Source organism: Zootermopsis nevadensis, unplaced genomic scaffold, assembly GCF_977971745.1.
Source record: "Zootermopsis nevadensis isolate Lab colony 2312 unplaced genomic scaffold, Znev_1.0 Znev_ptg000023l, whole genome shotgun sequence".
Taxonomy (NCBI): domain Eukaryota; kingdom Metazoa; phylum Arthropoda; class Insecta; order Blattodea; family Termopsidae; genus Zootermopsis; species Zootermopsis nevadensis.
Window position 1 is genome coordinate 1400582 of NW_028259155.1, and position 25993 is coordinate 1426574.

Below are 25993 nucleotides of genomic sequence, written 5' to 3' on the forward strand. Positions count from 1 at the left end.
CCTGTTAACCAGAGACGGAGTCAAGCAGAGACCTGGTGAATCACACCGTGTAAAGCAGATACCGGTTGAGGCACAGACAGAGTACGGCCGATTGGACGATTTCCTACGTTTTCTGATTTTTCGAAAAATTTGAAAATCTTCAAAGGGGTACCCCTTTGAGAAATTTCAAAAATTGTCGAAATTTTCAAAAAATCGAAAATGGTTGCAAACGGCATGAAACGCAAAGATAAATAAGAATTTTTGAAATTTGAGACAAAAATTTTGAAAACGAAATTTTTCAAAAATTCTTGGTTTTGTGCGCATTTTGAACGGTTTCCTGCGTTTTTTGATTTTTCGAAAAAATTGAAAAAATTTATCAAAATTTTCTCCTCACTATCCCGGCCAGGACCGTCTGTGCACGTCCCGGTCACTGCCGGACTCGCTCCCTGCAGGATACGTCGTCTGTATCACCCGACATCTGCCAGGCCGTCTGTGGAAAGACCTGGTTCGGGTGAGGCACAGACCGAAAGCAAGGGGAGAAGTGTGACACAGAGTGAGGCGAAGACGTGGTGAGTCACAGAAAATGGGAAGCAGAGCTCGGGTGAGGCAGAGACAGAGTCAAGCATGAACAGGCTGATGCACGTACCGTATCAAGCAGAGACGGTGAGGCACAGGCCGAGTCACGCAGAGACCCTGTTAACCAAAGACGGAGTCAAGCAGAGACCTGGTGAATCACACCGTGTAAAGCAGATACCGGTTGAGGCACAGACAGAGTACGGCCGATTGGACGATTTCCTACGTTTTCTGATTTTTCGAAAAATTTGAAAATCTTCAAAGGGGTACCCCTTTGAGAAATTTCAAAAATTGTCGAAATTTTCAAAAAATCGAAAATGGTTGCAAACGGCATGAAACGCAAAGATAAATAAGAATTTTTGAAATTTGAGACAAAAATTTTGAAAACGGAATTTTTCAAAAATTCTTGGTTTTGTGCGCATTTTGAACGGTTTCCTACGTTTCTTGATTTTTCGAAAAATTGAAAAAATTTGATCTAAATTTTCTCCTCACTATCCCGGCCAGGACCGTCTGTGCACGTCCCGGTCACTGCCGGTCGCGGTGTCTGCCGGACTCGCTCTCTGCAGGATACGGCGTCTGTATCATCCGACATTTGCCAGGCCGTCTCAAGACTTAGGACAAGCGACTTCTCAAGACTTGGGACAAGCGACTTCTCAAAACTTGGGACAAGCGACTTCTCAAAACTTGGGACAAGCGACTTCTCAAGACTTGGGGCAAGTGACTTCTCAAGACTTGGGACAAGCGACTTCTCAAAACTTGGGACAAGCGACTTCTCAAGACTTGGGACAAGCGACTTCTCAAGACTTGGGACAAGCGACTTCTCAAGACTTGGGACAAGCGACTTCTCAAGACTTGGGACAAGTGACTTCTCAAGACTTGGGACAAGCGACTTCTCAAGACTTGGGACAAGCGACTTCTCAAGACTTGGGACAAGCAACTTCTCAAGACTTGGGACAAGCGACTTCTCAAGACTTGGGAAAAGTGACTTCTCAAGACTTGTGATAAGCGACTTCTCAAGACTTGGGACAAGTGACTTCTCAAGACTTGGGACAAGCGACTTCTCAAGACTTGGGACAAGCGACTTCTCAAGACTTGGGACAAGTGACTTCTCAAGGCTTGGGACAAGTGACTTCTCAAGACTTGGGACAAGCGACTTCTCAAGACTTGGGACAAGCGACTTCTCAAGACTTGGGACAAGCGACTTCTCAAGACTTGGGAAAAGCGACTTCTCAAGACTTGGGAAAAGCGTCTTCTCAAGACTTGGGACAAGCGACTTCTCAAGACTTGGGACAAGTGACTCTTCAAGACTTGGGACAAGCGACTTCTCAAGACTTGGGACAAGTGACTTCTCAAGACTTGGGACAAGTGACTTCTCAAGACTTCCTAAATTTTTTGATATTTCGAATAATTTGAATTTTTTCCTCAAATATCTCCCCACGCGATCCGAGGTAGAACTGTTGTCTGCATGAGACGGTTTTTGTCTCACCCTGTCTGTGGCGCACTTGGTCTTTGCCGGTGTTGGAATCTGCACGAAACCTCTCTATGATTCTATCTCTACAAAGACATGGTTCGACAGAGACCGGGTGAGGTAAAACCGAGTCCAGCAGAGAGCATGTGATTCAGGGACGGAGTCTAGTAGAAACAGAATGAAGAACTGTCGGAGTCAAGCATAAAACCTGTGAGGCACAGTCCGATATCGGCAGATAGGTTGTGGCAGAGACAGTCTGGCAGGGAGAAGGTGTTGCAGATACTGTGTCTGATACATGCCAGATATGAAAGGGATCAGATAGGGAACATTTTGAAAAAAATAGAGTTTATTAAAATTTACAAAAAATCAAAAAATGCTGCAAAACGTGTGAAGGCGCACAAAACCAAAAATTTTCGAGAAATTCCGAAAAAAATTCAAATCGGAATTTTAAACAAATTTTTAATTTTGTGCACTTTTTGGGCATTTTCCTGCATTTCATGATTTTTTGAAAATTTTTAAAATTTTCACTACACTATACCTACCAGAACCAATCACTGACACAAGTGGTCTCTGCCAGACTCAGTCTCTGCCACTGCCAGTCAGTCCTAGAATCGGTCTCTGCATCATTCATTCTCTGCTTCACCGTCTTTGTCGGACTAGGTCTCTGCCTCACCCGATGTCTCCTGCTTCCATTAACAAGGTGCTGAATACACTGCACAAAAAATATTCACAAAGAACTTCTCATTATCATTCTCCTCTTTATGACATGGTTCACTGCTGGAATTCAGAAACCTTCTATTATTAAATAAAGGTCGCAGCTTACAATTGATAGCAACTTTTCTTTTTTGCTAAGAGCTATTACTAAGTCAAGGGTTTGTTTTTACAATTGACGGCATCTTAAAATTAAGGAAACGTGGACACAAGTCAAATAATGTTAAAGTCAGACACAGAATTTTATTATTATTACAGCAAAAAATAAAATAAAATGCCATCAAACATTTAAATATATAAAACTATTATTTTCTGTGGCAGTTACACAAGAATCCCTTCCTTCCTCTTTTATCTTCATATAAGAGAATTTTCTGCGTTTTATAAGAAAGAAGATAAGGTAACTAAACTATTCTACCTGTTACATGACGCTCATTCTAGTTAAATACAAACACAGAGGAATATGAATTACAAACAGCTTCTCCCATTTTAATTTCCCACCACCGCTGATTTACATACACGGATTAAACAATACAACACACACAAACTTGAATGACAGGCCATCGCATCAATTTTCACAAAAAATTGTAATGCATATATATTTACAAGTAACGTCACAGAAAGCATTGACAGAATGTCATATTGATATTCTAAATAAACATAAATTAGATGTTTCTATTTGGTATGAAACCGGCTGTAGGTAAACATGACTTGAAACTCCGGTTAAAGGTTTACCGCAGTACGTTTGCTTTAGCTTATGGTTCAATACAAAGAGAGGAATCCAGTTCTGTGGATACCGCACTTGCCTTCAACATGCGCTTCGTATTGCGCATAAGACAAAGATGCCTGAAATAAAACCACTTCATTCATCAAACTCTAATTAATATTAAGGGTACACGTTAAAATGTAACAGGGAGAGAAAATCAGCATTACAACAATTTTCCCAGTATTTTGCTCGGAGGGCGTTTTATGCAGACGCACAAGAAAATACAACAAAATCACTCGTGTCTGTCTGTCTGTGTGTGTGTGTGTAGTAAATACTGATGAAGAGGAAGGGACGCTGGTGTAACTAGATACATGAGGAAAAAATATCAAAACATGACCAAGTACTCGGCTAACTTTCTCATGCTGCAACAAACATCACAGGACAGAAATGAAACACATCATCTGCCAGAAGGTCCCCCCTTCTTCGTGCAGATAAATGCTGTTTCGTCACATTTTAATTACCTCTCCTCTTCAACGCGACAGGGCCTGACGTTCAGTCATCACCCATCACTCAAACACCAATTATTTCCTGTGTACGGTGACGATGTTGATGAAAAACGCTGCTGAACTGGACACTAAATATGAAAAGTGCATTAGCACACTATAAATATAAAAAGATGTTGATAGTACGAAGTACTTGAGCCTTTGTGAATATTCAGGTTGAAAGTTGATATCCGAGGTTGGCAAATGAGGGGTTTGGTGGCAGCTGACCGTAGACGCTACGGAACAATACTTCAGGGACTGTAACGGGAGCAACGTTATGTCCAGGTGCGTCCCCATTTTTCCAAACCTTCTTTCGCACGCGGTAAAAGATGGCGAACCCAATAACCATACTGACATTGATGAGAAGAAGTGTGAGGACAGACACGATCACTAACGACTTGGGAGTACAAACATATTCCTCTTCTCCGTAGACATCTGAAACGTGAAAAGCGAAATTAAATGTGTGTGTGATTGAAACATAAAACAAAAACTAAAAAAGTCACAAATTAATTATATCCTAAAGACTACTACAAAATTAACACTGCTTTGATCTTCCTATAGCAAATTCAGCCTTTTTTGTTTCTGATTATTAATTATATAATGGACAGTTTTTCTTAATTCACCATATTCCCTTTCAAAATTTTTTTAGCGCAATGCAAGAGTTTCAAATAAATAACAAATGCAGTACCAACTAAATATTTCTGTTATGACAGTCATTACACCATTCACATTACACTTATGTAGTTGGTTCAAATTTGATTCAGAATTCTGATCAGTGTGTTCCAATAAATCGTCCTACCAGCTTCATATTAAGCAGTATTCTTGAGGTACTCTCCCCCTACATGTACACTTTCTTCCATCCAATAAAAAGTCTGGGTCAAATGTAATCCATTCTCATAACATACTGATTTTCGAAGAATTCCGTCTTCTGGGTTGTTGCGCTGTGTAGACTGGTCGATGTTAACCAACGTTTCATCGCCCTGATGATGGAGGCAGTATATGACCTCTGAAACGTTGGTTAACATCGACCAGTCTACACAGCGCAACAACCCAGAAGACGGAATTCTTCATACTCACCACTGTGAAAACCTCAAGTCTTACATACAGATTTTCATTTACTGAGAGTCTAAGCAGAAAGTAGTGTGACGGAGTAGAGCAAAATATTTTGGAGAAATTAGGTGCATTATGAATAGCGCGACACATAATTAGATAACTACAAGGAAAATGATATAGCATCCATCAAGAGTCCATATTGTCCATGGGACTCAAAATGTAGACTGCCTTCCCACCTAAGTTACACATTCTATTCTTTTTGTTTTTTCACAATATTTCTTGCTGCTTTTATATTTCAGTCAGCGTACTTGGTTCTGTACCAAAAATATGTTCACAGGTAACACGACAGTTTCTAGGGATATTTCTCTAAATCATTTCTGTTTCCCGTCACTTATTTGTATCGTAGTTACTAAAACACTGAAAAGTTACATAACATTTCAATGTCTTTGTAATAATTTTCCTTATTCTCGGTACTTCGACATCAATAATATTCATTCAGATACACGGACAACGACCTTTCAGCAATAAAACAAGGAGAGACAATGGGAATGCCAATTTCAATTACATGAATTGTTAAATATTGAACCCTGATCCTAATAAAAAAGTATTTTCATTTTCAGGTTGTTTTAGATTCTTGGCTATAAAAATACTTGCCTCTTTCTGTCACTCCAACTGGATAACCTGATTCTCTGACTCCAGTCACAATATTATCCATTGTGGTCAACATGTGACCCTTGACGCTACTGTTTTTAAGACCTCTTGGCATCTCAGGCAATGAGTTCGGGCCAACAACTAACTGAAATAACACAGACGTGGGATATTTTAATACACATTACAGATTTCATTCAACCTTTGTGAATATGGAATTTACAACCCCATATTACAGGGCTGCAGGGTCAATGGTGCGAAGCACTGAATGTTTCCGTACCTTAAGCTGCACTGGAAGTTCATTTGGCAGTTCAGGGTCTGACTTTTGTGAGCTGTTAGCTTCAGTGGTTGGGACAACTGTGATGTTCTCTCGTTCATCTACGTCTGGATTTTCGTACGCTGCTTCAGTTACTACAATTGCAAAATTTTTTAGAGTTACACTTACAGAACTGAAAGCCGAGATGTAACAAGAATACACCGTTCACGTGATATGCGTATATCTGCCAGCATCTGCAAAGCTTAAGTATTTATTCTCGTTTCAATGCGTTTATTGAATCAGAATATAAAAATTGAGTTGGAAATGCATTATTATGGAGAAAACAGGAAATTGTGGCAGAAAAGTCCTACAGTAAGGTTACTTGATGACAGTGTCAGGGAGTTAGTTCCGCATCACCTGAATCAACTTCATCCTGGGACATGTTTGCAATGTTCGCTGTACTGTTTTCAACTCTGTCAGATTCTGGTAAGGATGGGTGTGCGTTGGTTGTGTGCTCCTCGATTTCTGTCGCGTTCGTTTCACTTTCAGTTTCTGGTACCTCAACATCAGTTTCAAGTGTGTTGTTGGCTGATCGGCGACGTCTTCCAAATGAGTGCACGCCATTGCTACACCGAATCTGAAAGGAAATTAATTAAATTCTGTTCACCTGTATGGAATTATGAAATAATTCCAATGTAGTCCTGAAAATTCATGTTTCTCATGAAGTAACACTTCCCTGAGAGTTGCAGTGCTCAGGAAAACCCAATAAATCTACCATTGTGTGTTCTCACATTCAAAAGTGACTTCTAGTTCAGTTGTCACTGGAAAAGTAGAGGCACTTTCCATGCAAAAATAATTCCCATTAATAATGCTAAATGCCGTAAATTAAATAGACTAGATATCCAGAAGATTCATACTTTAACACAAATGCAGTATAATGTGAGAAAGTACGTAGTTTAAGCTTCAGTTTGAAGAGAACTCATCCAAGTATTTTTCAGTACGTGTTGAAAAGAATTACATACATTAATCTATGAATTGAAACTGTCTTCTCACTCACTGGTTCGCAAACGTCCTGGCAGAACTGGACGGTTGCCACAAAATTAACAGTAGCTGTTGAAGGGAACCTAAATGCTTTGAAGTCAGCAAAGAGGTCTCGGCCTCCTCTTTCAACCTGAAGTGCAGGGAAGATGTTATGATCCCGTGGACACCTGGAAACAGTAACCATGTTATTTACAAGCCGTCCTGCCACATGCCACGTAAGTCGTTTGGAGGGAGTGGAGGTATAGCTCCTCTCTTCCTTGACCCCGGTACTAGATGGGGGTGAGCGGTCAGCATCACGCCCCGGCCGCGCTTTACCGCCAGGAAAGGACCCCGGTACCCATTGTAGAGGAGGCTGGGTGGGCCCCAGAGCCGGTCTGGACACAGAGGCTAGAGGAAGAATCCTCTGCCCCCGTCGGGGATCGAACCCCTGCCCGTAGCTAGTCACTATACTGACTGAGCTATCCCGGCTCCCATGTCATTTACAACGCAAGTTTTCAAACAACTCAAACAGAAATTTATATTTCTACAAAACAAGTGCTCCAGAAGAACAAAATGAGTTTCGAGTTTCTCTGACACAGAATAAAAGACGGTCCTCAGTTACTCTGTTAATTAACTGCTTGTAAATTTAAATGGGAGCAAATATATTAAGATTTTGCTACAAAACATAGAAGACAATGCCCATCTGCAGTGCCACTTACCCCACATTATCGACAAGAGTGAGAAGTTCACCATTATCTGTTCGAGCTTCCAAATTCCGCACAAAGATGCCAAATGCACTTGATGGGTCTATCTCAATCTTCAGTTGCAACTCTTCTCCTAAGCCAACCACAGAAGCTTCCTGGCCGCTCCTCGTCACAATACGCATACGGACATTGGGAGTTGGGGCAGTGTTCGTCACAATGTTCGTCCCCGATGGCCGGAAAGGCACCCTGCAATTTTACAGAGTTATCAACCTTACAGTGATACAAGGAATGAAAAAGCTATTCACAGTCTCATTTAAAATGCCTTTTATTATTCGATATTTAAAGGTAGACTCTGTCTGTTCCATGACGGTAGTTTCATCACACATTTTTTGGCAACCTGACGGAAGTAAAATCCTAGATGCTCATCGATATCTGTTCATGTGCAGTTAATAACTAGACAATGGCTGTAAGACATAGTAATTTGTGAATGACATAGCAAAGCACGTGCATAGAATGTTGCACAACGAATACCTCTAGAATTGAATGTACTCTGAAGACAGCAGTCTTGTTGTGTTTACATGTGATGGCTGCACAAACCAGTGAGAGAAGTAAAACCTCAGTGCATTTGAATTTCCCACTGGCGTATAAATACAGGAAGCATGTTGAAAACAGAATCTAGTAACTTCTTTGCTGTCAAACAATGAACTACTGCAAAGCAACTCAGTGTCTGGTAATATCCCTCATTACAAACTGTTATGTCTATGACGCAGGAATAGATTTCATTCCGAGTTTTCCAACATGCTGTTTTCCCCACTTACGAAACACTGATGCCGCCACCTTCCTGGTCACGTGTGCCACTGGGTGCATATGATACCGTCTGGTCACTTGCATCAAACGAGCATTCCACTCGAACTGTCTTATCTGTCTCTTGCATAATGACTGGGTTCTGCTGAATCACCACGTGGTTCACGTACCGTCCTCGGCCCTACGTGAAGGAAATGAACACTCAAAATCATGCTCTTAAAGAGAATTCTAATCACCGACTTCATCAAATGCAAACGTGTCCTCCAAGCTCCAGTGCAAGTGAAAAACACTTTATACGCCCATCCATATCTCGCTGTCCATTGAACTTGTCCCTGAAAACAGACAACCCACATGATCTGGAGGTCCTTCTTTGAACACGCTGTTGTAAAATGGTAACTGAGGTCACTGATGATTCACAGTAATGATTTAAGATCACATCAGTGATCATTAATACCATTGTCGCATGTTATTCATTTTGAGTAAAAGCCCATGATGTGGAGTGAAGAACATCTTCAGAATTTATCACTAAATAAATCATCTGCTTTTATTCATGGTTAAACCAGCAGTGGGGACTTTGTATCTTAAGTGTGGCTTGCTTCAATTTTCATGTGTCACTCACGGAACACAGTAATATATCTGGTTACCTTCCGTTCAGGAAGTGCAATTACCTGCTGAACAGTGCCGCACTGCGTACCCATTGGAATACGGAGGACCAGCTGTGGTTGGCCATTTCCCATTTCAAAACACGCTTGTGGGTTTCCTGTAGAATATACTCTTCCCTCAAAAGGAGCTCCAAACAGAAATGTGATGAGCATGTCAGCCTGTGTGCAGTCAACTCGAACTGAAGAGAAAACATAAATCCGTCTTCAAAATTGATACGTAAAAATTTAAAAATGGAACAAACAGTCATTAGAATTCTTTGTAACAATAGGATGGTGTACACATGAATTACAAGACAATAATAAATACTTTGTATGGAATGATCCAGAAGTGTAGTGTTTTAAGAAGAAAACATTTAAAAAATTATTTGTAGTAAAAATGGATTTTTGGAGATGATTGTAAAAGTGACAAGGAAAGATAAAATCCCAAAACCATGTAATTAGAGAGAAATGGGTTTACAAAATTATATTTTTGGTAATATAGAAATAAAACAATAACGTGGTATGACACGTCCAAAGAATGGCAGGCAACGGATGGCGCAAATAAATCCTACGGTGGATGCCACCAGAAAGGAGAAAGATAGAAAAAGACGAAGAGCCACGTGGATGTTTTATATTTGGGTCATTATGCTAATACATACCATTACTGCAAGACCCATGCTCACTATAGAAGAAATCTCTGTCAGCAAGCAGCGCTGTTTTGTCAGCAGCAAACGTGTCGTCCGAGCTGAGGAAACAGTCCCTCCTCGCAGTGTTGTAATTGAATGACCGACACTTAAATTCACGCTCTTCATCACACAGTCTCTTGCAGTCTGCTACATCAAAGGATTGAGGTACATATCGGTCCGTGTATGGTAGATATCTTCCTGGCATATTTGTGTATTCACAACTGGGAGGTTCTGAAAAAGAAAAAGTTAATTTATGTGTCACTGTTATTTCGAGTACACAGCTTCCCCACTTACGGGAAATAATCTGTATCAAAAGTTTTAACTTATGGATCCCCAAGTATTAGCCCATAACTGTAAATAAGAATGAATCTTGATGCATAACACCCTGTTAGCGCGCTAATACCGTGCAGAGACAACCGACCATGCAAAGATCAAAGGTTCAATCTAAATAACACGACAATTGCGGGACACGGCTATGAGTTTAGGAACTTACGCTGCGCACACTCATTCTCAATGTAGTCAACATCACTGGCTGCTCGCCTGAAGTGTTGAGGTAAGGTGCGTCTTGTATCTGGGCTCAACTTACACAACCGGTCTCGTCCATAATAAGTAGCTGATCTGCATAAAACATAAGACTACACCTCTGACAAATGCTATGAATGAAAATCATTGTTACAATTTATAAATATGTTCGCTCTGAATATATAATCCAGCTTCTCAGAACTTACACATTAAAAGTAAATCAGTTTCTGTATTTCATTAAATACATTGGCGACAAAGTTTACATAAGGCACCTGCAGAAGGAAACTTCTCTGTTAAATTCCAGAAAGCTACAACCCTGCTACTGTTGAAGACAGCATGGGCTATGTTGACAAAGGAGACAATGGCTCACAGATATGTAATTAGTCAGAGAAAGCAGAAGTGTAAAAAATACTTTACTTCACCTACTGAATCTAATCATACTGAATAGCCATTATCATTCTCCCATCATGCAGCAGCAAAATTATATGCGACACATATTTTACATTTCCAAGTTCTTTGACACTCTTGCCTTTTGCTTTCCGTTTTTGGATTTGAGTTTCATTACATTTGGTGCAGTTCATCAGTGATATTTTAACAGAACTGTTTATAGCCAAGTGCCGAACTACACAAGAAGTTGCCTTCTGAAAATAAGCCGGATAAAGTTTGCAGCAACCTCCTCAATTCAATTTCCAATAAAAATAGGAATGACGTAACAGTTACTAAACAACACACATGCACGTGTTAAACATCAGCTATAATACTATACCTGCAAACAATCCGCGTTTCCTGGAGACATTCAACTTGGCATTGGCGCCGTCCAAACATATTTCTAACTTCTATTGAATTGGGTGCATTAAGTTCATAGCTGGGAACTCTTGTGAACGCCCATGCTTTAGGACACGTTCGTCCTACAGCAAACATGAAGACGTGTAAATGTGCTTGAATATTTTCATAATACTAATTTTTAATTTTACTAATTTGCGAGTGTTTGAAAGTTACATTTGAGTAATGAAAAAATTGGATTGTAATGTGAAAACGTTACAAGTATACATAATTGGTTCAAATTCACTGATTATTTAGAAACATTAATAACCCCATGGAAATGTACATTATTTTACCTTGCAGGCATATTTTCTGAAAATATGCAAGCTCAGGAGCTGAGACAAGTGCGCCGCCATCCGAGTCTGCTGACCGCTCAATAGAATAACACCTCTGGCGACCTCCTCGCACATTTTCGATAGAAACAGCAAGACAGCGATGTCTCATTTGCGCACACTGTATCAAACACTCCCCACTGATCCCAATATCTCCTCTTGTCCTAATTGGTTCCCTAAAATAAGAGATTAATTTTTGTCCGAATATTCACTCTGATTCAGTAAATGCGTTGCTATACGCAGAGTGAAATAAGGATTTGCCGAAAAACAGGATTTATGTAATACAAATGAGGCTTACCTGTGTGTACTTCCATAAGTAGCACCCGCAACCTTCTCATACGTTAGTGTGTAACGACAAGGGTATGGGGACAGAACACCATCTGGATCTGTGCCAGAGGGATACCGTGAACCCGGGTCAGGAGGGTAGGGTCTTCCAGGCTCAGGAGGGTATGGTCTTCCAGGTTCAGCAGGGTAGGGTCTTCCAGGTTCAGAAGGGTAGGGTCTTCCAGGTTCAGAAGGGTAGGGTCTTCCAGGTTCAGTAGGGTAGGGTCTTCCAGGTTCAGGAGGGTAGGGTCTTCCAGGGAATGGAACTGAATCGGGTGGACGAAGGGTCCCACATTCTTTCTCTGCATACAGAGCTCCATTCTGAAGTTTAAAGGCATTTTCTGTTCCAGAAGCCACTGATGCACTTAGCAAGCACTGATTTGTGTTACTTCCAACCTACAGATATCATGGGAATCATATTATTACTTTATAATCATTATTTTACTTACGCTCTATGCATATAAAATTATTTCATTCAGAACTTATACAGCACAAATACCAAAATCTCACAAATTATTTATTTAATATTTCATCTAAGTAATATTATTTAAAACTTAATGAATAATAAAATACAGAATAAAAAAAAAGCATTTCGATAAACACAAAATGGGTGGTTACTTGTCTGATTTCTTCCTTCGTTCTTAATGATACTAGAATCTGGGGTTCATCAGTTACTGCATAGGTGTTACTTTCACACCTTCAAACAGTAATTATCTCAGATACGACTTATAAATAGATGCTACCAAAGAACTAAAGGTCACTGGAAGAAACTTCAAGTCTGTTACATGTTCATTTTGTAGGGATATGCCATAATTTCTGCCACAAGATAAAAATAGCCTTCACGTTTGCTATGTTTTCAGAAGCAAGATAAAAATGAAATTACTTACCGTACTCAAAAATGTGTAAGATCGGCACACAAACTCTCTTTCTACGTCACATGCATGTTGACAGCTAGAGTCGCTGAAAGCTGACAGAGACTTATCAGTGTAGATTAACTGGCGATCCCGCTGGAAATTTCTGTACGCACACCTGCCGACAGCTGTTAACGAATGAAAGCATATTGTTCGTACAAAGTATTGTAAAAGCTCACAAGTATGGCCTGCAATTATGTCTAATATAATCAGCATTGTTTAACATGTCATCATTTTAATAATGTTAATATGTACTGTTAAAATATGTATATTTTCTTTACAAATATAACAACTCACGCGAAGCGCACTGGTTTTCTAGGTAATCTGAATCCAAAGATGTTTCAAATGCTTTCGGCTGAGTAAAACGATCTTCCGAACTCAGACGACACTCCTGTCTCCGATAATTGTAACTGGCCGACCTAAGTACAGATGGATTAGCAAGATTACCTTCGCCTTCCACACTGTTTTACATGAAGAGAAGTAGCAGTGAATATCAAACTGTGGATAGTAACGTAAATAATTACTGGGACAAATGAAAGCACACACATCCATGCTTTAACTACAGTCAGGCAAGAATTCAAAAGAAACACTGTTAAATTTTCAAAACAATGCAAAACAAATCTTCATAATACTATGAACTGATTGGATGTACAAACTGTAATGTTATACTCCAGTGTAAAAAGTATGTTTTCAATCAGAATGTCACAAAATAAATTTTAACACTTGTATTTATGTAACAAGCAGAGCAACGAGATGAGGCTATCAAAAAAAAAATCACTGTCTACAGATTATTCTACACAAGGGCAAACTATGACTTGTTATTTGGATGTAATAAAACTTCATAGTACAACATAGACACTACAACAGGTACAGAAACTCTGATATCAGCAGAAAAGCGCATTTCTAGAAAACATAATATTAGTATTTAATACAGAATACACAGCCAGACATAAGACGTAAGCAAACAATTACTCAATTACTAAGACTCTTTACAATGTGCAGTAAGCACTGATTACCATTCACTCACACGTAATGAAAATTCAAGACGAATAATTAGTATTGGTCTTGCGGCCTTACCTGCAGGTGAATGACCTTTCATTCAGACAGCGGTCTTCACACTCAGTTTTGCTACCGGTTACATAATGAGCATTTGTGAAACCCCTCAGCTCGTGATTTACGTGACGTTCGAACGTCCAGGACATGCCACATCCGACTCCTTGTTTGAGAAAGAAATTCACGGAAATTTTATTATGTGTTTCCAATTCATTACGACTTTGCACATAAATTGTGCGTTACTGTTGACATATCACACAGGGAATCCGAACCAATTTAATTGAAGAGGCAGGAAAGAAATATCTGCTTGTAATGACTTTTCACAAGCTTAATATTTATTCAAATACTTGTTCTAATGTTCAATCTTTCATTTAACTGGTTAAGTAAAATATTATTAAATTTGCTCTTAATTGCATTTTTAATGAAGATATACAAAATTAACTCCCCACCTCGTAGACAGATTCCTTCAAAATAAGCAATGCCAGGCACTTGACGAATGTCGATTCTTGTTGGGTCAGCATCTCCCTCCAGAGCAGTACAGTCATTGAGTTTATAGTTCATATTGAATCCGTGGCAACGCGGATCACTCTTGCATTGGTTGGAACACTGAACTGCAAGCCCAGGATTATGTCCCCTCAGCAGGGGGTACTCTCGTTGACCTTGAAGTTCATAGCCTGTCACCTTCTCGAACTCGGCTCTGCCCGCACCACAACGACCTGTGATAATCAGAACAATTTTTATGTATTGTCTTAAATCTGTTACTAAGACTCTTAGAAACACTTTAACTTCTCTTTCATCAGAACAGAATGAAGAATTACTTACTAAAATCACGTCTATGAAAATTCTCTTTACGTTAGTCATGACCATAAGATTTCTGCTCTCTGTTATATGAGTATATAATCCTGGGCTTAATGTTGTATATTTCAAATAACTCTATCTCTGTTATGTTACATACTGAACAGCACATCAATATGTGATCAGCGTAACGGAGCAAACGTACAATTTCTAACACCACCATTTTTGTTCAAAATTAAGTAAGGGAAAATGCTTATATGTGTGTGTATTACACTGTAGTTCGTCCATGAAGTGTTGGAGAGTAACTTAAACTGTGCTGTGAATGTCTCTCCAGAAGCCATCTTCAGAAGCCTTACAATAAATACTATGTGGAACATTTATTTAAATCAGATAAAGCGTCCAATGCACCAGTTGGTTAGTTGCACTTACATCCCTACTACTTATTCCATGTTCACATTCACAAAATCTGTGCTAATAAAATCTACGCATTGCAACAGATGAATGGATGAAAACTTGTAATAGTTCCAGGGTTTGAAATGGAATAAGGGAAGTCTGAATTCCCATTTCCATACAATTACAAATTCTATCATCACAGCCATCCTCTGATACATCTAAAAGTTTAAATAATTCATAATCTACTAACAAATATAAACAGATCCTACAATAAAATACAGCAGAAAATTATTACACCAATTACCAGTTAAGGTCGAAGTGAATGTAGGATGCAGTCGCATGTGCTTAAGTAAGGCGATCTCAGAAGAAAAATACTTCAGCTAAGATAAGAAACTACAAAGAACATTTTGTTGTAGCCCACGTGCTGCATGCTGAACTACTGTATTCACTCTGAGCTTACTGGGCGCTGTGTCCGTACGGCTGAACAGTGTACCTTGCAGGTTGTCAGGGCTCGAAGTGCCCGGTCCCGGACCCCCTCCGACATTGCAGTTGCGCTCATAGTAGTTGGTGCCTGGCCGAGACATCAGTGCTTCGTTGCCTGCCGACGCTGTAAAAAACAGTCTTCATGTACTTCAACTCTATGACAAACTAATCACACGTCAGCATACTTTCTTCATAAACAAGAAACAGCATCACAACTACCTCCTGAAGTCATCCTACCAGCTCATCTGCGAATAACACGTCAGGAAAGGAACGTCCTCTGACATCCCCCTGAGATACAAGAGCTTATGCAACACCCATTTCCCTCAAATACTTAACCCAATGAGCACACATCACCCTGAACCCATCTGACCTAGCACCTAAAGACAAAGCATCCGTCTTCCGAATCCACGGCAATTGCTCCAGGGAGCCCACCGTAAGAGCAAGGACTGCAGATAGCCCATCTAGACTGTTGCAAATGTCTGCCTTGTATTTGGTAGTTACGCAGTTCAGTTCTCACCTACGATATCAATTACGCTAAGCGATATTCATTATGAAACAACCAACCAAAATTTCCAAGCTCATTTGTTTCACGGTGCATTCAAATTATAACATATATAACCCTCACAAAAGAAGTGCTGTATACAGAACTGTGTAAATGAATAGTAAAACTAACCTCTATCATCGCCACTGATAAAGCACTGACTTCCGCTAGGATAATATGAGAAGGAACGGCATATGAAGTCAGAATACTCAAAGCATCGCCTCTCGCAGTCCATCTCATCGCTTACGAGAGACAGAACAATATCCAGATAACGTGGATATGAGTTGGGAACTGACTTGAAGTTGCATCTTGCATCAGCTGGAACGTCACAAAGCACATAGCTGAAATTCCTATATAAAGGTACATAAATACTATCGCAGAAGTAGACTCAGTTTTATTTGTTGGGAATATTTATAACTATCAACACTACAAACATTTACCTGCTAAACACTGATTTTCTAAATATTCAACTGTTGGCGGTGCATCCACATAATCACCGGGGCGAGTCCGGCGGTCTTCACTGCTGAGGCGACACTCAGCCGTCTGCGTGTCATATTCCGCCGAACGGCAGTCAAAGCGACGTTGAGCTAAGCATTCCTCCATGCAGTCTCTGCGACTCTGCACCAACGGCAACTTCAAATCATCAAACCCACGAAGTTCTTTACCTGGCCGCCGGTCAAATGCCCAAGCTCTGCCCTCACATCCACGAACATTGCCTATAAATAACATAAAAAGAGCCAATTTAATTTATTTTTGTATGAAATGTGACGTATAGTTCCATCTAAAAGGAAATATTAACTACCAGTCCAATAGCATACCAGATATAATTTATGTGCAAATTAAATGGAATAAATTAGTCTGGTTTAACTTAAATGTCTGACTAAAAATTCAAGATATTTTTCACCATATGCATGACACGTGGAACGTTTGATACCATCCACAAAGACGGATAAGAAATAGTATTCTGTGTGGAGATCTTAACATGTATAATTGTAAAGCAGCTGATTTTGTAGTAAACTAACGGTGAACTATAAAAAAACAAAAAAACGCAGTTTCCGCGCGTGAATTATTTATGAGATAGCTAAATAACTCTACTTGTAAAATTTTAACTTACCTCTGAGGCATATCTTTTCAAAGTAGCTCTGCCCTTCCCTGGCGGAAAGTTCGCTACCACGGCCCTGCGTGTTACGATCCAGTTTGAAACACTTCATTGAATTGTAATCCAGAGTAAAGGCAGGACAATCTGACCCTGCTTCAAGGCACCGGGCCCCACATTCCAGTGTTACCCCAGGAGAAGCAGCCATAGCCAGACCAACTTGTTGAGCGCTGCGGAGAAAGTGACCAGTCACCTTCTCAAAAGTGAAGAGTCCGTCTTCACACTGACCTGCGATAACAAGTGTAATCAATCAGAATACGGACACCCAGTATGTGGAAGTGGATTGAGGTTCAAGTACGATAATTATAACTGCATGGGAGGTAGTGATTATTCATAATCGGTAATCAAACTGATTACGTTCCATACTTACTTATGCTGCACTGCTTCTCGGCGTAGACAGCATCCCGTTTGACTACTAGTGGGGCACTGCTAAGTGAAACGGAGTCATCGCCACTCAGATAACAGCGCTTTTCATCCATCGCGTAAGTGAATGCACGACAAGTGAATCCTCTTGCCTGAAAATAGTTGCCTGTCCTTTTAGCATCATTAAAGAACAGTTTGGGCAAAATTTTATCTGTAAATGTTTATTCTGTACAGTAGAGATGTGTTCAAACGTTTACTGAAATCAATGTTTACGAGGAGCCTCATCTGCCAGCCATTACGAAAATTTCAGAATTTTTTTACGACGTACGCCATAGAAATTTTAATTTTCTTTTTCTTTTAGATAATTGATGGTTGTTAAGTTAGACAATGATGAAAGAGCTGATTTGCAGATGATTACATAATTTTGCAAGCAACCAATGTAATTTTTGAACCGAATCCCATACCATTACATCTTATTCAATATTACACGTACAAACCATAAAACTATGATCATATTTTTTAATGTTTCATTGTGTTTATTTGAACATATCTTTCCCAGTTTCCTTATTTTTTATATCTGATAAAAATGTTTCTTTACCTGGTCACATAACGCTTCACATTCCCCTTGACTTGCAGCAAACTGAAGTTCGTCCATTGATATAACTGCACTCCCTTCTCTTACGTTGTAGCGACAATCTGGCAGGGCTATAAAACATGAATTCCCAAGTTTTCACACATTTCAGGTTAATAATGGAATTTTAAATCAAATCATGTACGATGAGTGCATAAAATCACGTGAAGGTGCGTATGTTATACGGGAGATTTCCCAAACTCTACAGAATGTTCAAGTCTGTTTAATTTTGGTGCATATGGCCTATTTCTGAAGTTTGTGTGGCTGATTATTGGGTGAGCGTAGATCAAATATGAATCAATAAATCAATACCAATATCAGTAAAAATCCCTACTGCACAGCCAGCAGGTCTAAGTGAGTGATGAAACATAACTCCATGGTACAACCTTCTGTTACAAGATGGAGCAAATAATATATACTAAAATATAAGTTCTATATATTTTGACTTATATATTCCGTATTTAACTTGATTTAGGAATCTATATTCTGTTTTATGAAAACTGATCATATATTCACATTTGATGAAGGTCAACAGAAGAGCATCATTAAAAATATATGATTTTTGGTGAAATATTCAATATGAATAATTTATTTTTATTGCATCTGTTCATGTTTTATGATTCAAGATTTACGATAACAAAACACGCTTAAAGTTCAATGCTGTTATCTACTACTTACACCTCACACACTGGTTTTCTAGATAGTCTACGGTACTTCCCGGCTGACGACGGAAAGCAGCCGGCTGACTTCGCCGGTCTTCTCGACTCAGTCGACATAAACTTAATGATTCATCGAATTCGGCTGACCTGAGAAACAGAAACTAACAATCAGAGCCATCATCAAACTAATCTTTGTCACCAAATAAGAGCTGTAAAATTTGTAGAACAAATTTTAGTACTTTGAATGATATTAAACTGAATCTTACAGTGTGGATTAGATTCATCTAGCGCAGGATGGTAACCAGTTGTTAGGTTAGGATTTCAGGTTTACAGAGCAGTTAAGTGTTCTGGGTTGTAGCGCCACGTACTCTGGTACTTCTGGCCCTTGCTGCCTCCATCATTAGGGTGATCATAGAGGCAGCGAGGACCTCTACTTCCACCACACTACACAGCACTACAAACCCAGAAGATAGCCATCAGTGGTGGTTTCTTGTAAACTGTAATGAACTTTCAGGTTTCATAAAAGGAAAGGAATTTCTTCACTGCCTAAGGAACTATCAGCTGCTCGAAAAGGACTCTACTCCACGGGATCTTGAAACACATACCTGCATGTAAAACTTGTTTCAAAGAGACATAATTTTTCACATTCAGTTTTCGTTTGTACATTTCTTTCTTCACGGTCATCAAAGTCTTCTAGGAAAGCACCCACAACTCTTTCAAACGCCCATAAACGATCTCCGCACATGGTATTCAGATTTGAAACTGAAATTTACAAAATACATTGCACTATAAAAATATTTAATAATTCAATTCTTTATTTTACTGTCCCGCATCAACAGCAAAATGGCAAATTACAGATACAGTCCAAAAATAATAAATACAACCAAGATAACAATGAGAAACTTGCAAAAAAAATATTAAATAATTATACTACACAAGGGCAAACAAATAAACAAATGCTACTAACAAAAACAAGACTGGACAGGTGTAATCAAAATTCATACATCTCTTCAGTATATTGGTTAGTTTCCATTTATACATAAAATCTGACAAAAGTGGTATATGCATCCCACATATAACACTCACCTCCACGAAGACATATTTTTTCAAAGTAATTACTTCCAATTTTTTCATGAAGACTATTCCGGTGGCCTGCTGAATCCATGTTATATGACTGACATCTTGAATTCTCATAATCTGCAAGTTACGATACGATCAGTAAACAGATTACGGGTACCACGAAACATCATATAAACTTTTTTCTTAATAAAGCACACTTACCAACTGTAAACGCAGCACAAGTTGGAGTTTGACGACATATAGCAGTGCAGTCTCTTGTAATACCAGTTCCTGGTTGTGTAAGGATGCCTTGTGTTGTACCGAATACAAATTTTACTCCTGTTGTCTTTTCGTATGTTTCAGTTCCACCAAAACACTGACCTAACGATTAACATATGGATTATTACATAAGCGACAGATCATACATCACTTTAAGTGGAAGATACCAAAAGGTGATAAATTACAGACCCCTACCTCCCAAAATTTTGATCAGATAATTTAATACTTACCATGGACAAGATTTTGCGTTGAAAATATAACTGCCAAATGGATCAGGAAAACTTCCAAACAGTAATTAGAAACCTGAAAGTAATAACATTGTTGTAGAAGGGTTACCATCGAGTTCATTATTCACATACGAGATATAACACGTGTGGATAAGAATAAAACTGCTGAATTTAAATTTAACAGAAAGGAGAAAATACATAACATTAAAAATGACAACGATTCTGACTATAGAATATTGGAATTGCTGAACGTTGGCCCCAATAATCGCTACAACGATGAACTCCCAGTTCGCTTTTTAGGTTAAAAGCGTCAGACGTTCCATAAATTGAGTAACATGTTAATACTTTCACACAAAGCTAGGCGATGCGTTACATTGTCGTAGAGTGAGTGCCGTTAGCTACATCTCCGCTTCCGATTAGAAAAATGTGATAAAAATATCATAACTGTCAACCTGGATTACACTTTTCCGGCTGATGTAAATGTTGTTATGTTGTATATAGCCCTATCTATTTGCGTACGTACAGCCAATGGGGTTTGTGAATTATTTCCCTAAACAGCATTAACTAGTTAATCTTTGTAATGGTGAAGTGTTTTCTTTGAGGTACGAGCTTCGGCTTCAAAGGGCTGAAGTTTGTTTACCTAACTGGATATTATTTTCTTTCCTCTTATCACAGGTAGGTACTGAGGAAGAGAACCCCGTTTCGCAAGATTTCTAGCCTCAGCCCATTTCTTAGCCCCGCCACTGCCATCACCAACAAAAACTTGTAATTACATTATTTAACAATGATGTTTCGACTGCAGAGGTTATGCAGTGTATGTACTGGTAGATGTGGAGATACTATCGAATTCTGAGGTCTGAATTTCGAAGGAGACGGTAATGACCTTTATCGAAAGCCATCTTGGCATTTGTCTGGAACAACTGAGGAAAACAATGAACAGTCATAGCTGTAGACCCTATCTAAATTCGACTCTGTCCTTTCCCGGCCGGGGAGTGATGCTGACCACCCACCCCACCTAGTGCCAAGGTTAAGATTGAGTCGCAGCGCCTACATGGCGTATAGTGGTACAGCTTCGAAGTAAAGGTCAAGCGTACTTCCGCTCCATCGAAGTGTCCGGCTTCCGCCTGGGGGGACTGAGTAAGACCGTGTTAAATCTCGGGTGAATAAGGTGAGTCAGTCTTCGGTCAGACACAGGCAGAGCCGAGCATCATTCTCTTTGTGAGGCAGAGGGGAAACCGTGTGCTGTATCAAGGCCGCGAGAACATCATTGCCCTGCTCCACCCCGACCAACCGGATGTCCATTGAGCCTTCCGGAAGTGAAGTTGCATAGAAAAGTAAGGTCGACGCACCTTGCCGTGCAGGACTGGTGTTGCGGAAACGGGAGAGCAAACAGGGGGCCGCAGTCACTCGCATCAAACAGAAACAGACATTTCACAGCTTCCCTAGCAACTTAACGACGTTCGCTTTTCTATTATCTTCAACGAAGGGAAAAAAAACGTGTTACGTAAATCTCGAGACACAATTCCCTGCCTGTGTCACAGATTATTAAACTAATAATTTTGGAGGGTGTGGCATAAATTCATTTCGTTCAGAACAAGGGTTGCTGAAGGAATATTCAGAGAAAGACATGTTCCACTACAGATACATTTTACTGCAATAGAGACACACAGACTTATTAATGGATACAATATTAAAGTACTAAAATATTATCAGGGCAATTATAAAGGAAAAAAATGTGGATAGCCATGTTTTCTTATCGCAAGTCACTCAACAAACAGACCACATCACGAAACCCTGAGGTTACAGAAACTGTAACATCTTTGAGATGTATGAAAACAAAATAAAAATAATTATTTAAAATGCACAGGAATTTTAATAATCGAGTAGAAATATAAATGGGGTTGACACAAGTTTGAAAAAAAAACAGGGCGTCCCAAAAAAGATGTAGAGACACAACTGTTACCTGTCAGCATTGTGTATACATCTTTTTGAGACACCCTGTATATAACTCTGTTTGATAAAACTGTGTGCTTGTGAAGTTTATTATGTCTGATCCTGTAACGCATGCAGAGTTATTGGACAATGAAGATTAAAATCAACCGGACATGTAGCACGCAGATGGTCAATGTGTGTGACGATACACGTAGAGTAGTCGAGGGTAACAGAATAAATGCGAAGATCAAGATCAATGTTGATCGGGGCCGACAGACGAAACTATGACGTCACATAATAAAAACCATTCATTGAGCACGAAAGTTACACAAAACTAGAAATATTGTATTTTTATGACAAGCTTTTGTTTATAGGAATATGTGAAGAAAAAACACAGATGTCGCCACGTGACATATCAAGATCTCACGGCGATGAATCTGAAGAAGATTGTCTTCTGTCTAGCAGACCACACGACCCAAGAACTTTCATAATTCCTTTCCAGCAATCTGACAATACATCCTTCTACAGTTTATTTGTTGTAAAATTATCAGAACAAAATGCTTCAATATAAAGTTAACAATCTGTAGCTTCACCAAAGATTATTGGGGTGATAACATCAAGGAGAATTACATGTCTAGAGAATGTAGCATGCATGCCAGTGATTGGCCAAAAACATTAAAAAACGGGACCTCTAGGTACACCCAGACGTAGATTTAAAATGTATAAACTGTGTCTGTGGACTGGGTTTTTATGATTCAGTAATACGTACCCATGACAAGCTCTTGTGAACACGTTAATAAACAACACGAATGCTTCACAAAATCTGTTGAATAGCTGAGTGACTTTTAGCTTGTCAGAAAGGAATATGTTCTACACACTTATTCAAAGTCGGTAGAAATTACACCGCATTGTTGTATTGCAGTATCAGTGCATAATATGGCGTCGTCACGTGATAGGGGACGTATTTAGATATGGCGGCGCAGCGTAAAAAGTAAGATTTGTGATAATATAAAAGAAAGGATAAAAATTAACTGGCACTTCCGTCGTGAATCAAGAGTAAACTTGATCACACCTTCCAAAATCAACAATTAACTACAATCGTGTTACGTACCTTCTCAGGCTTCATGCTTCAGAAGAATGGCAAAGAGCAGCTCCAACTTCCAGTCACATAATTCACAAACTGTTAACTAGGATTCTGCATCTCATCGACCTGTATCACCTGTATGTGACCATGGACGCATGGGAGGAAATGGTCAGCGTGGGGGAAGGAGGGAACCAATCGGAATCTAGTTTATGTCCTGCGGAATCGAGTAAAATAAGAATTATTCCATGAAAAATTCGATGCCACGATGCGACCACAAAAGTTCCGTTCCCTGCTGAATGAACCATCACAACGAACACATTTCACCTTAGTAGTATTTCATGCTCTTAGCACATAACAATCTAGGGGAAGCCTCTAATCCCTGTCCGGATTAAACGTAAACTGCAAATCCTTATTCAAATTCAATATTGTGTCACACCAGTAATTTAGAACCGAATTGCATTGCGTATTTGTCTAGCATATCGTAACATATCCCATACTATTTTATCTTTAAAATGTATTTTCATATATCTGGGCTATTTCCATAATGTCAAAATGTTGCACGTTGTTCTCGATTATGATTTGCTCCTCACATCATATTATCAGAGTTTTCAAATCAAAAATACACATTTAAACTCGCGTGAGGCTTTGTTTAAAATTACCTTACGTAAATTATCAGGTGAATATGGTTATATTTTTTACAACAAGCAGATTTACGCAGGGAACATTTGTTGATTTTCCACAGAACCTGTCTCTATTAGATTCTCATCTTATGTGAACCAATCACTGTTTCGAATAGTGCACTCTTCAACACTTCGCAAGAAAATTTTGTTGTAACCCCGCTTGTATTTCTCATTCTATTTCCAGTCATCATCAGTGTTATTGTTGATAAAGAATGTTACGCCAGTGTGGAATTCATATGGCGGCAGAAACTAAGTTATAAAATACTCACACAATGTAAATAAATAATATTTTTTGCTAATAAAACTCACTCTTATTTAGATAAGTTTGTATATAACCAATAAACTTTTGTTAGAACAAATCTTTTGATCCCACAAGACCCACATAATATTCTGAAGAGGAAGCCATATTGTGCAAAAACATTTTTCACAATGCAGTCCTGACAATTTAGTCTTTGTGTGATAAAGCACACAGAATGATCCTCCCAGAATTGGTTTTTAGTACACTTTAGTACACAAATTTGTCAAAGAGAATTTATATTCCATTCCGTTTCTGATACAACTGAACAATGCAACGATACGCGAATGTTTACACTCTTGCATGGTGACCAGTTGGAGTGTTGGCTGTTTGTCTACCATCTTTGTTTCGCGAAATATTTTATTATGCATCTGATGACCTTGTATTACCGAATTCATGCTCTTTCCTCCGAAACTGATTGACGTGCCTTGCACTCTCTACAAAGTCAAAACATTGGGTAAACATATCGTCCTGCAATGTAACCATTCACTCATAACTGCAATCGACGTATCTCGATGTTGTCACGTGACCTGGAATACAACTACGGCCCCACAAGCCATCGCGAGAGTATCCCTGTGACGTCACATTCTGCACTACTAGCAAACCGAAAAACGTCGTACTTCCTATAATTTCTTGTAAACTTTACTGGTAACACTTTAAAAACTGGAAGATGTAAAACAAGACTTATATAATAAACAAATGAGTAACGATACCACGTACAGCGGAAAGCACCAAAGACGTATGAAAAATAGATTTGTACTAAAGACCAATGTTCACCACTCAGGAAGTGGGACGGATTACGCATGAGCACATCACTGGCCTACCATGACGCCTACGTCACGGGGATATTCTTTTGTTAATCCAGTATAAACTGATACACAAATACGTCGTTTCGGTACTACAGAATACAAATGGCATTGTAATTATTGCGGTATAATCGGCAACACACAGACAACTTTACAGAAAAAGATTTCATTTGATAAAAATGATCAAAGAGGACACTAATACTACCACTTTTGAAATGTCTTATAGCATATGTTTTACGAGTCTTATGGCAAAATGACGTATATTAAAAAACCTGGAAACAACAGCTTCAATATAGAAATTGTTTAAACACCATTTAAGTAAGATGTAAGTTATTAAATGGGCTGTATCACTATGTATACTGATGAGAGAGAATATCAGTAAGTCAAATGCCTTTTTGCATAGATTTCCAACAGTTTATACCACTATTTTAAATATATATTACAAGGACAGTGGTAATTGGCAAGTGACATTCTATTTATGGGCACAGGACCTAAATAGTGACTATATGGCAGTCTACGAGCTGACATGGCAATGTCCATTCTGTTCTGCTCGTTGGAAGCGTTAAGATTACAACGTAAAGTTTACGAAAGTATTATTTGACCCACTGTGACTTTTTTGTTATTTAAAACCCTGCAAACCAGTCAAAAATACATCCCAAATCTATCAAATTTTATAAGATACATCCTTCAACTCCTACTAAAAGTTGTTACATTTTAGATGAAGCAATTTACAGTAGACTCTCATTCATTCCTGTCATGGAAAAGGCAAGATGCAGCGCAGAATCCCCACAAACGCAAAAGCCAATAGTCTCAAATTCAAAGAATGCAATAACCAGGGCATCAGGTCGAACAAACGAA

The 25993-nt window shown here is 39.1% G+C and overlaps 1 protein-coding gene across 3 annotated transcripts; it reads right to left on the minus strand.

Moving 5' to 3' along the window:
* Positions 1-2954: 2954 nt before the first annotated feature.
* Positions 2955-25880, minus strand: LOC110834946 (uncharacterized). Of its 3 annotated transcripts, none has more exons than XM_087354263.1 (29): positions 23382-25880; positions 20342-20414; positions 20055-20213; positions 19860-19970; positions 19379-19535; positions 18793-18920; positions 18082-18188; positions 17491-17635; positions 17079-17348; positions 16405-16680; positions 16097-16282; positions 15401-15547; positions 14202-14468; positions 13777-13915; positions 12997-13118; positions 12676-12827; positions 11763-12184; positions 11429-11640; positions 11077-11218; positions 10282-10406; positions 9762-10019; positions 9130-9302; positions 8476-8642; positions 7673-7903; positions 6991-7141; positions 6351-6570; positions 5958-6088; positions 5684-5825; positions 2955-4411 (listed from the first exon to the last, which is right to left on the minus strand). In XM_087354263.1, the coding sequence occupies exons 1-29, from the start codon at positions 23394-23396 to the stop codon at positions 4149-4151; spliced, it is 5091 nt and encodes a 1696-aa protein (XP_087210389.1). In that variant the 5' UTR covers positions 23397-25880; the 3' UTR covers positions 2955-4148. The 3 variants fall into 3 exon arrangements, with proteins under 3 accessions (XP_087210389.1, XP_087210390.1, XP_087210388.1); XM_087354264.1 differs by lacking the exon at positions 23382-25880 and adding an exon at positions 21222-23353 and having other exon boundaries at positions 15434-15547; XM_087354262.1 differs by lacking the exon at positions 23382-25880 and adding an exon at positions 21222-23353.
* Positions 25881-25993: the final 113 nt, after the last annotated feature.

Coding starts and splice junctions, on each gene's coding strand:
- LOC110834946 (XM_087354262.1), bottom strand. CDS start 21,245: ATGCCAAGATGGCTTTCGATAAAG. Junction 20,415..21,221: donor CAAGATGGCTTTCGATAAAG/GTCATTACCGTC, acceptor TATTACTTTCAG/GTTTCTAATTACTGTTTGGA. Junction 12,828..12,996: donor AGAAAACCAGTGCGCTTCGC/GTGAGTTGTTAT, acceptor ATTCGTTAACAG/CTGTCGGCAGGTGTGCGTAC.